Source organism: Propithecus coquereli, unplaced genomic scaffold, assembly GCF_000956105.1.
Source record: "Propithecus coquereli isolate 6110/MARCELLA unplaced genomic scaffold, Pcoq_1.0 Scaffold143, whole genome shotgun sequence".
Taxonomy (NCBI): domain Eukaryota; kingdom Metazoa; phylum Chordata; class Mammalia; order Primates; family Indriidae; genus Propithecus; species Propithecus coquereli.
In genome coordinates, this window is record NW_012138636.1 from 2,102,144 (window position 1) to 2,116,660 (window position 14,517).

At 41.2% G+C, this 14,517-nt stretch overlaps 1 protein-coding gene across 1 annotated transcript in view; it reads right to left on the reverse strand.

Moving 5' to 3' along the window:
• Positions 1-14,517, reverse strand: part of CORIN (corin, serine peptidase) — a 135,946-nt gene that overhangs the window by 7,017 nt on the left and 114,412 nt on the right. Inside the window, exons 16-19 of the mRNA XM_012639932.1 lie at positions 14,122-14,238; positions 11,719-11,768; positions 11,391-11,565; positions 214-485 (exon numbers count right to left, since the gene is read on the reverse strand). Of these exons, the coding sequence (XP_012495386.1) occupies positions 214-485; positions 11,391-11,565; positions 11,719-11,768; positions 14,122-14,238 (614 nt within the window). The remainder of the gene's footprint in view (positions 1-213; positions 486-11,390; positions 11,566-11,718; positions 11,769-14,121; positions 14,239-14,517) is intronic.

A 14,517-nucleotide genomic window follows, 5' to 3' on the forward strand; every position in this document is an offset into this window, starting at 1 on the left:
TTGAGATTGCCTCTGAGCTTGGCGAGTTTAAGTGCCATAATGGATTATTAACGTCTACCATTTGCACTGCAAGGGGAGTGCAACACATACACAGGGATTTACCATTTGTGGCTAGATTTTTATAAGTGAAAATGGAAAATTATAGCTAAAGGATAGGCAGAAACACAGTGCCTCTTATCACAAGCCGAAAGGCTCCTGAAGGTCCCGGCTTACTTTTGTTGCCCATGTGGCCCCAGCCCGTGATGTAGCAGTAGGTGTCGGCCTCCAGCCACTGCCCAGGGCTGGGTAAGCAGACCGGCCGGACGTAGCTTGTCTCGTTGATGTCTTCGTTTAACTCGACGATGCTGATGTCGTAGTCCACCACCGCCCAGCTGTAGCGAGGATGCAGGATGATGGTCTTCACGAAGCGCGTCTGCATGAACGTTGACGGGTGGTCTAGATTGTTGATGCCAAGGACCACTTTCCAGACGGCAGCGTTCTCTCTCCTGAAATGGGAATTCAAGGGCTATCGGCATCCTAAACTCTAATTTATCTTTTAAAATTCATGTGGAATTTTTAAATATTTTAGTTATGTAAATAATGGCTATTCCCATGCCTACCTCTCAACATACTCATCTCAGAAACATGATACAATGGCCTGAGTGATTAGTAAATAAATAGTGTGTTGCAGAAAGCACAGCTCAGGATTCTCGAATGGGGCTAGTCTTGAAAATACAACTTGTTTGGTTTTAAAGGCAGGCAGGGTAGCTGTTGGCTTCATCGAATGAGAAAGATGATGATAAGCCGTGAAGACGACAGAAGAGAAAGAGGAAAAGGGGGAAAAAAACAAAGACTAAGTGTTCCCTCCAAGAAACAGCAAGTGCCTCAGAAAGATGTCAAGTTTTCAGAGGAGGCTTCTACAAATTTCAAGCCAAGGACTTGGAAAGGTCACCCAGAACCTCCAAGGGTCAGCCTCAGACTCCATTGCTTTTTAAGACCTGTCAGCAATATTTTAGTCAATTCTCACCTTCCAAGCCTTTCTCCACACGCTTCCAGGCCTTGCATGCCCCAGAATTCCCTGCAGTCTCATGGACACCTCCCTCCCACTCAGTCTTGTCTTCTGGGCTTTCCTCCTCTGCGCTCAATGTCTGCGTTGAAGTGCTCGAGGACGCCACCCTCAACCTGCTCTTCTCACTTCATACGCCCTTGATGATTTCATCCAGCCCAATGGGCTTAAGTGCCCCCCATACCCTGGTGACTCCCAAATGTACATCCCCAGCTCCATCCCCTAAGCTGCAGACTTGACTGTCCCATGATCTATTCACTCAGTCAGATGTTTGATAAGAGCCAAGATTTACAGAGGGCTGGCCATGTATCTCGCAATATTTAAGCATTCAGAATTCATTTTACTGTTATCTTATAGTTATAACCACCAGTCACCCACCTGAAACTTCTTTCTCTGACACGCACCACTGAATGCATCTGCAGGTCTTCACCACTCTTACTTTCAAACGTATCCTGCATCTTGTTTTTTCTCCCTCCTCCACTCTTGCAATCTTCATCTAAGCTACTCTCATCTACTTGGACAACTGCAATGGCCTCACAAATGGTGGCCCTTCCTCTAGTCTCAGCCCCTATAATCCATTTTCCTCAAAGCAGTCAGAATGATTTTTTCAAAATAAAAATCCATCTCCTGCTCATTATTCTCCAAGGACCCTGGTATCACACTTGAGACAAATTCTAGACTCCTTTCCCTGGTCTCCTATCCAAGGCCCTCCACGATATGCTCCAATCTAACCCCAAGGACTTTCTTTCTACTTCTGAACATGCCAAGGGCATCTCCAACTCAGGGGCTCTTCCCCTGCTGTCCCCCCAGCTCTCACATGGTTCCCACCTTTGCTCCTTCTCTTCATCCAGGTCTCAATGCATGCATCACCTCCTCAGAGCTGTCCTCCCTGACCACCCCATCTAACCCTTACTTTATCCTCATCACTCTACTCTTGATCCTGCTTCCATTGTCTTCCCATAATATTCATTGATATCAGTGACATCAATCTGTCTGTCTATTCTCTGTCTTGGCTCCCAGAATGTTCTCTCTGGGAAGGCAGGAGCTTTGCTGGTTTTGTTCACTGCTCTAGTCACAGGACCTGTGAATTCTGGCATACAGTTGGTCCTCAACAAGTACTTGTTAACAGTGGCTCAATATATTTGATTTAAAACATTTATTAGTGGCAGGCTCCAACCACAAAGGCAAGGTCTGTGTTTCATCAATCCCTTTCTCCCTTCCCTCATTCCCACTTCCTCCTTCACCAGAGTGGACCAGGATCAAAGGCATGGACATTTATTGGCCACAGTGTCAGGGAAGGGGGGAGCTTTCATTGTGGACACTCTTTTACACTGTGAGCCAGCCACCCACCACTGTCTCCACTTGGGAGCTTGTGGTCACATCAACTAATGTAGATTTGACCATCTAGACATGTTTTTCAACCCAAGCAGAGCACTGAATCATCTGGGCAGCTTTTAAAATACTGATCCTCTGGACATCACCCCATAGCAACTGAAACAGAAGGTCTTGGGTCGGGACCTGGGAACCAGCATTTTATGAGCTCTCTAGGGAGTCTCAGGCAAAACCAGCTGCACATCTCCTTTTTTCGGCATTCCTTTCTTCACCATCAGCATGGCAGAGGTTCAAAAGCCTGAGGTTTCAGGAGAGTTAGGAAGGAGAGTCCAAGGTAGGCACTCAAAGTGCTTTTAGTATCATTGGATATTTGGCCAGACTCTGCGAATAGACTCCCCCAGACAGTCCTGCATTCTGTCCTTTTTCCATTAAAAAAAAAAAAAAGTAATTTCAGAGCTATCAAAAGAGGAATTGATGTCATTCATTGACTAGAGAGAGAGAGATACAGATATATAGTAATTCCTCCATGCCAAGCCCTGTGCCAGGGATTACAACAATAAGAAAGAAAGACGTGATCCTGCCTCTACAGACTCTAGAATTGAGAGAAGATGGACAATTATGACAAATTGCAGGAAGTCGTATCACAGGAGCGTTACAAGTTAATGTTACAGAAGAATTATTTCTCATTATGTAAAGTTGTCACTCAAAGAACATACTTTTCTTTTTCCTTCCTTATTTCTCCTTTCTGTTTCTTCTTTCTTCCCTCCCTGTCTCTCTTCTTTCCCTCCTTCTTTCCTTTTTTCCTTCTTTTTTCATTCTAGGAGGAGTAAGTACATGACCCTTTGAGGAATTCAATATGTACATTGGGTTCTATTGCTTAAGACATCTTAAATCAAGCAATACTTTATTTCGAACTTCTGTCTTTTCAATAGCTTCTTTGCTTGAGAGAGTTACCAAGTGTGAGTTGTGACAAGCATTCATTCATCTACTTAAATCACAAGCAGTATTTCAAACTGTTGAGCATTCCAAATTATTTGTAACGAAATGAAATAACATCAAAATTCCAGACTTAGTTACTGTGCTGGGATTAATGTAATTCTAATGATTAAAAAAATAAGTGCCAATGAAATGGCTGAACAATAACTTGTATCCAATAATCTCTTGCTACATAAGCTACTATCCTTATGGCATTAATATCCATCAAAAGCAACAAAACAACTACACATAAAAATTTACTTACTTTTTTTTTTTTAACTCAGTGATAATTTTGTTCTTTTTTTCTTTTTATTATAAGTATTATGAAAAATAAAGTCTCTTTTAATTGCCCTCCCACCCCCGAGTCTGGCAAAAATCAGGGGAAAAACCCAACCTATTGTTTGAAAGGGCTACATGAGGGGAAGAAGGTATACATAAATGGTATATTGCTATATTCAACATGTACCACAAAGAATGAGTCAGGAATAGCAGCAGAGACAACCCTGTCTCTGGGTGGAAGCAAAGAGAAGGCAGACCACGTCAGGCTACGTGAATGCCACGTGAGTTTAGTATCAGTCCAAAAGTACCCAGTGGAGAAACTCATGGGAACAGACCGTGATCGTATGGCTAGTTTAGTGAAAAGAACTAAATTTGGGTACAAAGAAAAAAAAAAGCCAAATGTAGCACCTGAAATCTGCTTTATGGAAGACATCCACAAAGAGGACTGCTTCCCATTTGGCTATCAGACCTCAAAGCAGCAGCAAGGAAAACTGGCACGTCCTTAAAGAAGTGTGTGCAAAGAATCTCAGGCTCCCAGAGCGAGGCAGCAGGCCGGGGAGAAACCAGGTGACAATCCACCACGGAGAAGGAAGATGTTAAAAGACCTGTATCTTCTTTCATTCTTGCTATAGATAGTATTACTATTTCATTCCCTAAAATTCACATTTAGGGTCTAATTTGCTTCATATTTATACTATTGTTTTAATAATAAATATACTTTGTAGATAACATTGAGATAGTATGATTTCAACTTATAATTCTTTGATTATCAACTCTAGAGAGAAAACCCAGCTACTTACATCCCTCAGATGCACTATGGCATCCAGAGGAATTTATGCAGAATTGCGGGCACAAGGTTTCTGGATGCAGTAACCAGTCCCTTAGGTTTGCAATCTGCCACACTCTAGTTTAAACATGAAAATATCACAATTCCACTTAATTCAGCTAGCCAAATTTAGAGATTTTCTATCTTTATCTTTTCCTAAGAAAGAAAACTTCCCTTCTTTCACTCTTTCCGACTTTGCTTTGACATCTTATATTTAATATTGTTCTTTTTAACAAAAGAAAGTTAATATTCATAATTAACACCTGTGATAGAAACTACCCTATGTTACAAAACTCACTCCATAAATAGCATAGCCAAGCAGTGATTTGGAGATAGTTTGAAGGTTATATCAAATCTACACAAAGTAATGACGTATCACACTATGGCATCATTCCTGTTCTACAAATCTTAGGAACTGCTTATTTTAATACTGTGCTCTGTCCTTGGTATCTGTACAGACAAGGTGGGTAGACTTTAGAATAGGGTGATTGCAAAGTACATGTGTGACAGAGCTGGGGGGAGGTCAGTAAGTACAGACGGGATCACACCACAAGCCCTGCCCATCCTGAGGGCCCTCTGCCTCTCAGTTCCAGAAAATTTCTCTCATGTTTGAATGCCCAGTGTGAGCTGACCTCCCAATTGTCCAATGGAAGCCAAAGCTCTGGATTTTATGCAAAGTACACACAATTTTAAATGCTGGCTAAAATTTTTTAAAATGTCTACAACAAGCCAACTAGATTGGCAGCCTGGATTCTTCATTTGTATACAATCTCTACTTTATAGTTTTCCAAGTGTTTCTCCACATTTTATTTCAAATGATCCTCACACCAACTGTGAGATGTAAATAGGAATCCTTACTCCATTTTAGAGAAGAGAAAGCAGTGACTCAGAGCAGAGGAGTGACTCATCTAAAGCCACAGAGACAGTAAGTGATGACAACAGGCTAAATTGCTGGTCCTTTCGATCCCTACAGCACATACTGGCTGCTAAACTTCTCTGAAACAAAAAGAAGGGTCCACAGGCATCAACACAAGAATTAGGTACTGACGCCAGGAGGGAACACATCAGCAGGGATGAGAATCTCTGGTGCATGATAAAGTGGCAGATGGCAAGAAGATATATTCTCTTTCCTGAACACATATCCCAGATGTGATGGGAAGCAAGCCATTAGTGACAAAATTACAGAAAGTGAACAAGTCTGTTACCCCAGATTTCAACAAAAGCAAGAGAAAGGCATAGTCAAATATGCATCCTGGACCTTTAAGAATCAGATTTCAGAATGTGTTGAACAAAAGGCAGCTATGATAATATATCCAGAGATCGTTAAAGCAAGTACAGCTCGATAAAGTTGGGAGGGTTTACATGCCAAATTCTGATGCTATCATCACAAATAATTGCAGTTAAGGAGGAAAATGAAGAATCAGCTAAATAGTAAATGTGACTACATAATGATCACAGAGCTTTGAAATTGGAAAGTATACCATAAAAGAATGGCAGAAAACCATAGCAATTGTCAGAAAGTCAAATATGAATATTTGTTCCCATTAGGACAAGTTTATAAACCATGTGATTCGATGGGTGACTACTGTAGACAGAAAAGAAAGCCAAGAATTGGGTCCTAGAGCACTAAAGCATTCAGTAGCCTAGAAAAGGAGGAGCTGAAAAAGATAAAGAGAGGGTAGGTCACTGACATAAGAAGAGAACAAGGATTTTTTTGCTATTCTAGAAGACATGCAAAAGTACTTCCAGAAGGATGTAATGATAAAATACTGGGGAGGGTTCTAGGGAGTTGAAAACTGAAATCACCTTCTTGGATTTGGCAAGATGGGAGTCATTAGAGACTTTCATAAGTGCATTTCTGTAGGGACTTTGATGAGAGCCCAACCAGAGTGGGTTGAGGAGAATGCGGGACATGGAAAAGTAGAGACAGTGACTGCAGGAAACTCTTTTAGGAGTTTCATTGTGTAGACTAGCCAAAATGGAGCCACAGTGGGAGAGGGATATGAAGTCAAGAGAAGAGGGTTTAAGTTAATGATATTAAGGCATGGTTTCCAAAAGGAATGACCCAGGAAAGAAGGAAAAATTGATGATGCAAAGTAGAAATGATTTTAGGAGTAAAGTCTTTGAAAAGATGAAAGGGGATATGCTTGTCCTTAAATAGGAGCAGAGACACATCTTCCACTACGACTCAAGGGAAAGTAGGATACGTGTCCAAAGATGCAGATATTCGTTGGAATTGGGGGTCGCACAAGGTGAAAGATATGACAGCATCTCTTTCATCCGTGACTCATGAGGTGAGATCAGTGGAGGGTGACAGAGGTGTGGATAGAGAGGAAAAGCTGTCAAAACAGTTGTCTCTGAGGGTAAAACAGAGACTGTTTGGAAGTGTCCCATTGTGTTAGATGCTCACTTGAGATTCACAATCACACATTTGATGTGAGCTCAGTTAGCAGCGGGGTGCATGATTTTCTCCAACAATGGTCAGAAGTTCAGATGCAGGTTCAACACACAAGAATAGAGAGTAGAAAAACTTAAAGAAACAAGTAACTATTAAAGTTAAAGGCGAGAGGGAAGCTTCTAGTTTCTGGATTGGCACATCGTTTAGGCCAACTGCTCATTACATCCTGGACCCAGACATTTTCCCCTGGAGAGGGGAGGGTGACAAACAGTACCTCCCTAGGGGACAGGGCAGTGTGGAGTATGGGTCAGGCCAGAGTCACCTAGGAATTTCTAAAGCCACACTTGTTCACCCTGCAGTGATGCTGGAAAACGGCACCCCAGGGGAGGTATGGGTCCAAAATGGAAAATTTCTGTGTCAGTGGACATTATTACTGATGGGAATAAACCAACTCCCTCAAGTAGATAAAATGGAAAAACAAATTGTGAATGATGAGCACAGTTCCTAAGCTCCTAGAAGACAAAGAGGTCATCACAAGGACACGACATGGGCTCAGTGATAAAAAGTCAGACCAACCTTCTCACACCTCTTTTCTGAGTGTATTAAAGAATGTCCTATCAGGGCAGGTGGGCAAGTGAGGACGATGAGTTTGTTCTGTGGAGAATGAGAGAGGGAGCTCTCTAGAAATAGGCAGAAAGATTACTGACGAATATTAAAGATCCAGCTGCTGGTGAAAGTCAGGCATGGCACCAGTCTGCACCGATGTTCTCCCCCGCCTCTGAAGAGCACGGTTATAGGGCTAGACAATGTGGTACTCACTTTGGAGGTCTGCCAGGCACGTCTGGCAGAAAGATGTAGGGAAGAAGAAGTGGAAGGTCCTGGTGAAAGGATTGAAAAGCGAGGAGCCCAGGGAAGCAGTAAGCTGGGGAAAGAAAGGAGGTGAGAAGGAGACAGATGAACTGAAATACAGGGTGGGGTGGAGGGGAAGGAAGTGCAGACAAACAACCAAAATTCTTGTTGGCCTGAAGAGCTGGTGTGGCGGGAATCAGGGCAGGAGCGATATGGCAGGGTTGAGGGTTGTGGTTCACGTAGTGGGAAGACAGATTTTCATGCAGGGTTCCTGGAGAGGAATTAGCTGCCCCCACCCATTACTAGCTGTATGACAGCCTAAGAAGTTCATGCATAAGTCTTTCGGAGGTGGAGGAAGGCAGGAAAATTTCCCCTGAAAGGCAAAGTACTTTCTTCCTTAGAACTTTGGCAGTTGAGTTGTTATTAGGACATAGGGGACTTGATCTGGTCAACTTAGTATCTCATGTTTTTAATTTTCATTTGGGATTTTTAACTACCTCTCCATGGAAGAACAGAACAAAATTTCTTTTTTTTTTTTTTTTTCCATGAATGTAATTAAGAGAGACAGGCTGAGCGGACCTTCAGATGGGTCACGCCAGTCCTTGCCAAAGTACTGGAGCAGGATATGAAGTAAACCCCATTAATTGCAGCAATTGATGGTTCCAGCAGAGAGAACGGCTTCCAATTAAAAGTTCTCAAAAGATTGCAGGGCCACTAGAGATGTTGTAAAATAAAATCAGGGTTATTAGCACACATTCATGCAAAGGCTTGTTTGAAGTGGGACAATTTCTAACTTCTCATGGACAGACCATGCCCCCCTCTTGACTATTCTGTTCAATTAAGTGTTCCCTGAAATTTCACCAAGGCCTTTGGTATCATATACATGTCTTTAATTATAAACACATATTTCTTCTCTATTGCAAGATTTCTCCTTAACTTTCAGATCTTTCAGTGAAAGAGGAAACTTGGATACCACATAGGAAACAGCAGAAGTAGCAAATGAATCTGGACCGACTAGCACATAAAGAGTGTTGTTCCCTTAAAGAACTGTTGGAATCATTTAGGTAATCGTCTTTGATGAATGTGCTCTTACTGGTGTAATCTTCTACTTATCATGGAGTTACAAATCAGAACTAGAAAAGACATCTGGAAACATCTGGCCCCTTCCAAAGCAATAACAGAGCAGGGTATTTCTTGACAAACTATGCAGACTCTTCCAATCATTCCGGATCTTATACATTAAAAGTTCCCAAGAGGAGATACTGGTTTGATTTTTATATGTGATTTTCCCCAAAAGAGCAAAATCGAATAACTAGATATACACATTTCCCTTTTATAGTCACTTATCACATTGTATTCTAATTACTCATTTAATTGTCCATCTACTCACTAGGTTAGCACCTCGGGGAACAAAACATGTAGCAATCTCTGCAACCCCCACATGGATCTAAGTGTGTGCTGGGACTCTATCCTCTAGAAACAAGGGTACCAGTGGGTGAGTAGCTTTGTATAAGAAGGTTTATTGGAGCAAACTAGAACTAACCCAGATGTCCATCAACTGAGGAATAATGATAAAAGTTATGGTGACTGTATATTATATCATTTAGATTCCAAAGAGAATGAGCTAGACCTACGTCAATTGACCTGAAGAGAGGCCCATGATATACTGCCATATGAGAAAAGCAACTTACAAAAGTATAGAGTGTTATTCCAAATTGGAAAAAAATAAACAATGACACCCTGTGAAAAATGTTATGTGTTCCTAGCTGTGGAAGAACATTCACCGGGCTGGTTACCTTGAGGATGATGAGGGAATAAACGAGAGGAAGTATGGGAGGAGATAAAAAGTGTGAGTAAAATGTAAAAATACTCATGCCATGATGCTATGAAAAAATGCAAAATGCGTGCTGTTAAGAATAATTTTATTGGGGTCTCACTGGTTAACGCCAGGCCTGGTTCTGAAGGCTTTACATAGACACCTCGCTTCATGCCCACACCAACACTGTGAGGTAGGGGCTGTTGTCTCCCTCATTGCACAGAAGAAACTGCAGCCCAAGAAGTTAATTGGCCCAGGGTCACATAATAAATGGCAAAGCAAAGAAAAAACAATAATAGGCAAATAGGCAAAAAACGAAATTGCATTTTTTTTTCTAGAAATTAACCTGATCGAAAGAGAAGAATCAATTTACTTAAATAATAGAACTGTGGACTATTTTTATGTTATATTTTTGCTGTTATTTAGCATTATTTTTAAATAAAGTAAAATTATGTTTTAAAAAATAGAATAAAATGGGTGGCGTAGTGGCTTTTACAACCTATCCTCAAGTCCTTTGACATCCCTCCTGCTGAGAGGGCAGGGCTGTGTTTTTTCCCTTTGAATTAGGGAGGACTTGTGGCTGACGGTGGCTCTGACCAACCACACAGCAGAAGGGATGTTATGTGGCTTTGCAGATGGGGTCAAAAAAGGTGCTACAGCTTCCTGGCTCCTTTTTTGGGAAGCTCACTCTGGAGGATGCCAGCCACCACGTGTCCCACGTGGGTCCCACGTGGACAGGAACTAAGGTCCCCACCAACAGGCAGCATCGCCTGCCCGACTTCAGATGCTTCCTGCCGCTAGACTTAGAATCGTCCAGCTGAGGGCCAGACATCGCAGAGGGAGATAAACCAGGTCAGCTATGTCCTGTCTGAATAGTTGATACCCAGAATCTTCAGTGAGCAAAATAAATGACTGTGTTTTTTCATTGTTTTGTTTGTTTTTTGTTTTGTTTGCTCCTACATCACACGGCAATAGATAGCCAGAAGAGATGGGGACCTTCTGCATGGATGTTTGTCAGTTTGGGGAAGCTTTCCCCTTAGTCTTAGTCTTCTCTCTTTATGCACAAAATTGTGATGGACAATTTTATGTATCAATCTGACAGGCCTACAGTGCCCAAATATTTTGTCAAACATTATTCTAGATAATGTGTCTGTGAAGGTATTTTTGGACAAAAATGTGTAAATCAGTAGACTTTGAGTAAAGCAGATTACTCTCCATAATGCGGGTGGGCCTCATCCACTCAGCTGGAGACCTTATGAGAACAAAGACTGAGCTCCCCACAGCAAGAAGGAATTCTGCCAGCAGATTGCTCTTGGACTCACTGCAACTCCAGCCTGAGTCTCCAGCCTGCTGGCCTGCCCGCCGATTTTGGACTCACCACGTCTCCACAATCACATGAACCAATTCCTTGAAACAAATCTCTCTCTCTCTGGATATACATATCTTGAATAATACATGTGTTATACCTTGAACTCTGCTTCCCAAACTATTCACCAGTTGCTCTTACATCCTAACCTCACTGTAGCCTCCAAATAAATCACTTCTGCTTAAATTCATATGCAAGTGACGTATTTAAGAGGTCAAGAAAAGACACCAACATTGGTTGGAGAGTCAATCTTCTAAACTTCCTCCTCCTCCCTCCACAGGACATGAACCATAAGCAACACGCATCTGTCGCCCATAAATGAGTAGCACATACAAGACAACACCACCAAGGGTGGAACACTCTAGGAAGACAAAGGCCTGGGAAATAGCTCAGCTGTGGCTTTTGCCCTGAAGGGGCTTCAAGAAGTTATATATGCCGCTGAGAATTCCCAAGTGACAAAATGATCAGATCCAGGCAAAGCAAAAAAGCAAAGGTGCAACTTACCCCTCGAAGCAGTGAGCAACCGTCAGAACCCATCTCTTGGCGATGAGGACGCAGCCACAAATGTGTCCGCTGGGTTCGCTCTGCAGGGAGCACTGCCACGGCCACCGTCCGGGACGGCTCGTTCGACCCCCGAGGATCCTCTTGTTCATTCGGGCAGCAGGGCGGCGCCCACAGTCTACCGGGGAGCGGAAGACACGGTTTGTGATTTGACACCAAACCCAGCTGAATGCTTGGCTCTTTGCTGTCATGTACAAATGATCATTTTCCCCCTAAACCAATCTGGTTCAATGAAGTTCATATCCCATCTCTATGCCTCGAATTCTCTCACCTTGTTTATTACACAGAAGAGAAATCTTACTTCTGCTCTGACAAGACTGCCTAGATTTGGAAACATAAAACGGTAGAATATTAAGTTACATATTTACTGTTCACTTCAAACACTTTACCAGTGAAAAGCAAGACATAGGTTCAACTGCTACCAGAGGTCCCATTCTTGAGTAACAATGACCTTCGGTGCAGGACTTCTCAAGGAAGCGGTGTGGTCAGCTATCACACTGAGGGCAGGGGTATGTGCAAGATATGTACTTTCATTTTTTTTAGTTGATTTAATATCATCATAATGTGATTTCATATTTATGGGAAAAGAAACTATTGTAATAAAGTTTCCCACATCGTTTTGGCTTATGGGACCCCCACAATGTTGACTCAAACTCTGGTTCTCGAGGAGCGCGGATTAGGCTGCTTCTTAGCATCAATAGTGAGGAGGGAGGATGTCAGATTTTTATGTTTACGGGGAGGGGTATGTGCCCCAAACAAACAGAGAAATAGTCTGAGGAATAAAATATAAGTTCAAAAGTGTAAAGAACAAATAAACGAATGGAGTATCTAGCCTGGAAAAGAATCTTACCAAGACTGGCAAGGTTAAACTGTGGAAATATGAGAAGCTGACAGGAGGAAAAGGGGACTTAAATTTATGTCCTGTAACTCTAGATGGCATGATCGAAATCAGTAAGTAAAACTTACAGGAAGTGTGGGTTCAGGAAAAGAATTTTCTAAAACTCTAAAGGCAAGAACATGGGCCATGTTTAAGGATCTCTCGACGAGGTTGCACAAGAGAATTCAGTTGGAGTAGGTTCAATTTTAATCACTAAGCTCTCTTCCAACCATGAAACATTTATTTACAAAGCAAATGAAAAACAAAAACACCTTGGGACTTTAAAAAATATTGCAATGTGCTTAGAATCCTAGATCTCTCAGATTAAAAAAAAAAAAAAAGAACCCTAAATATGTCATTTCCACATTCCTTTTTGAAGATTCATTGCATTTTAATTTCTTGCTAAATTTGCATAGGGACATGTATAATTATTTGTATACAATAAATTATATAATACAGGAAAAAAATCATTTGCTTTCTACCTTCCCACAGTCTAAAATACTGTCTCCTCCATATTCTCTACCTCATTATTCTTAATTTCTTTGTAGCACTTCCCAATATCTAAAATTACTTTTGTTTACTAACTTTTAATCTCTCTGTTCACCCACACAAGGTATGTCCCTTGAAACCAGGGCCTTTGTCTTCCCTCATTCATGTCTACAGCCCCTCAGAGCCTAACACGGAGCCTGGCATAGAGGCAATACTCAATACTTAGTTGTTATTTATTAGGTTGAAAAATTATAGCTTTTAGAAGTAGGAAAAGTAGTAAAAGACTATTCATCCCAACTCCTTATTGGAAACTGTGGTTTTATAACATTATACATCTAATTAGTAAGTCAAGACTAGAACTAAGTCTGCCAACTCTCAATTTAGAATGAGTTATTTATTCATTTATTTGACCTGAAAGGGTTTTCCTAGAATTCCTGGCTTGGGGAAAAAAATCACTCTGTTGAAAGATTCAGATTATTATTTTGGAAGAAATATGTCAGTTGGCAAATCTTCAGCAATTTGGTTGCAGAGTTTGGTCTATTAAGAAAATGTCAAAACATTTTAAGGGGAAATAGTCCGTTATTGGTTTTTTTTCTTTAAAATTCTTAAAAGGTGGTAGCACTTATTATAAGCTTTGGAGCAAGATAGACTTAGTTTGAGTTCAAACACCATCACTTGCCATCTGTGGGCTGTGAGCTTTGAGCAAGTTATTTAAATATTCTAAACCTTAGTTTCCTCAGCTGTAAAAATTGGATAATTATCCATAGTTCACAAGTTTACTGGGAGAAGTAAATGATCAATGTATGTGAGACTACCTAGCTATGTGCCCATAATGTAATAAGAACCTAATAAGTTGTTAATTCCCTCAATTTATCATTTCCCTACACCCCACCCATAGACAAGGGAGGCAACCCTGTTTAAGACGCCATGATGTTCTTAGGGAAAAACTCAAGTGCACTTTCAAGGCTAGTTGATTATAACTTCATTTTGTGTCTATTCTTTTCTCAGACTCTCCAAGTTTTATTAGTTACCATTACTTCAATTCCTCTGTTAACTCGTCCCACGTGGCATCTGCAGGAAATGCAGACATGAGAGTTTGTTTCAAATAAGATATGAAAAAAAACCTTTGTCTAGAATTAAAACCCATGTTGAAATGTAAAGGCCAATGGCCAGTCTACGGAAGCTTTTTATTGACATGGCAAATTGGATTATGCTAAGTTAAAAAATGGAAAAATGGAAGAAAGGCTCTGATTATACACTCTTGCTCTGTTATCCGACTCTGCACAGCTCTCATGAAAGGGTCTTTACCAGTTTACCAGCAGCTCATGCAAAGTGGTCGCAGCGAGGCTCTCCCAGCTGGAGCGTAACGTCAGCCACCGCTGGTCTTTCTCCTGCTCCGGTATCCATTCGGTCACAGATGGTTCTCTGATGTAAAGCAAAGACCACATAAATATTCAAAGTGGAATGATCTTTGAACAGGGGAATGGGCATTATCATTATTCAGCATTCATTTTTTTTTTTTTTAAAAGAAGCATTAAGGAATAAATCAGTATTTTGAGAAGAAAATTTGGGTTAGGAGAGTTTTGCCATGGAAGTGATTAGCAAGAGAGGAAATTACTAAAAGTATACAGAGGCAATAAAGATCCAAATATTACAGCTGTTTTAGTCATCCTCTCTGCTGACATGTATTTGAACTTCATGAGG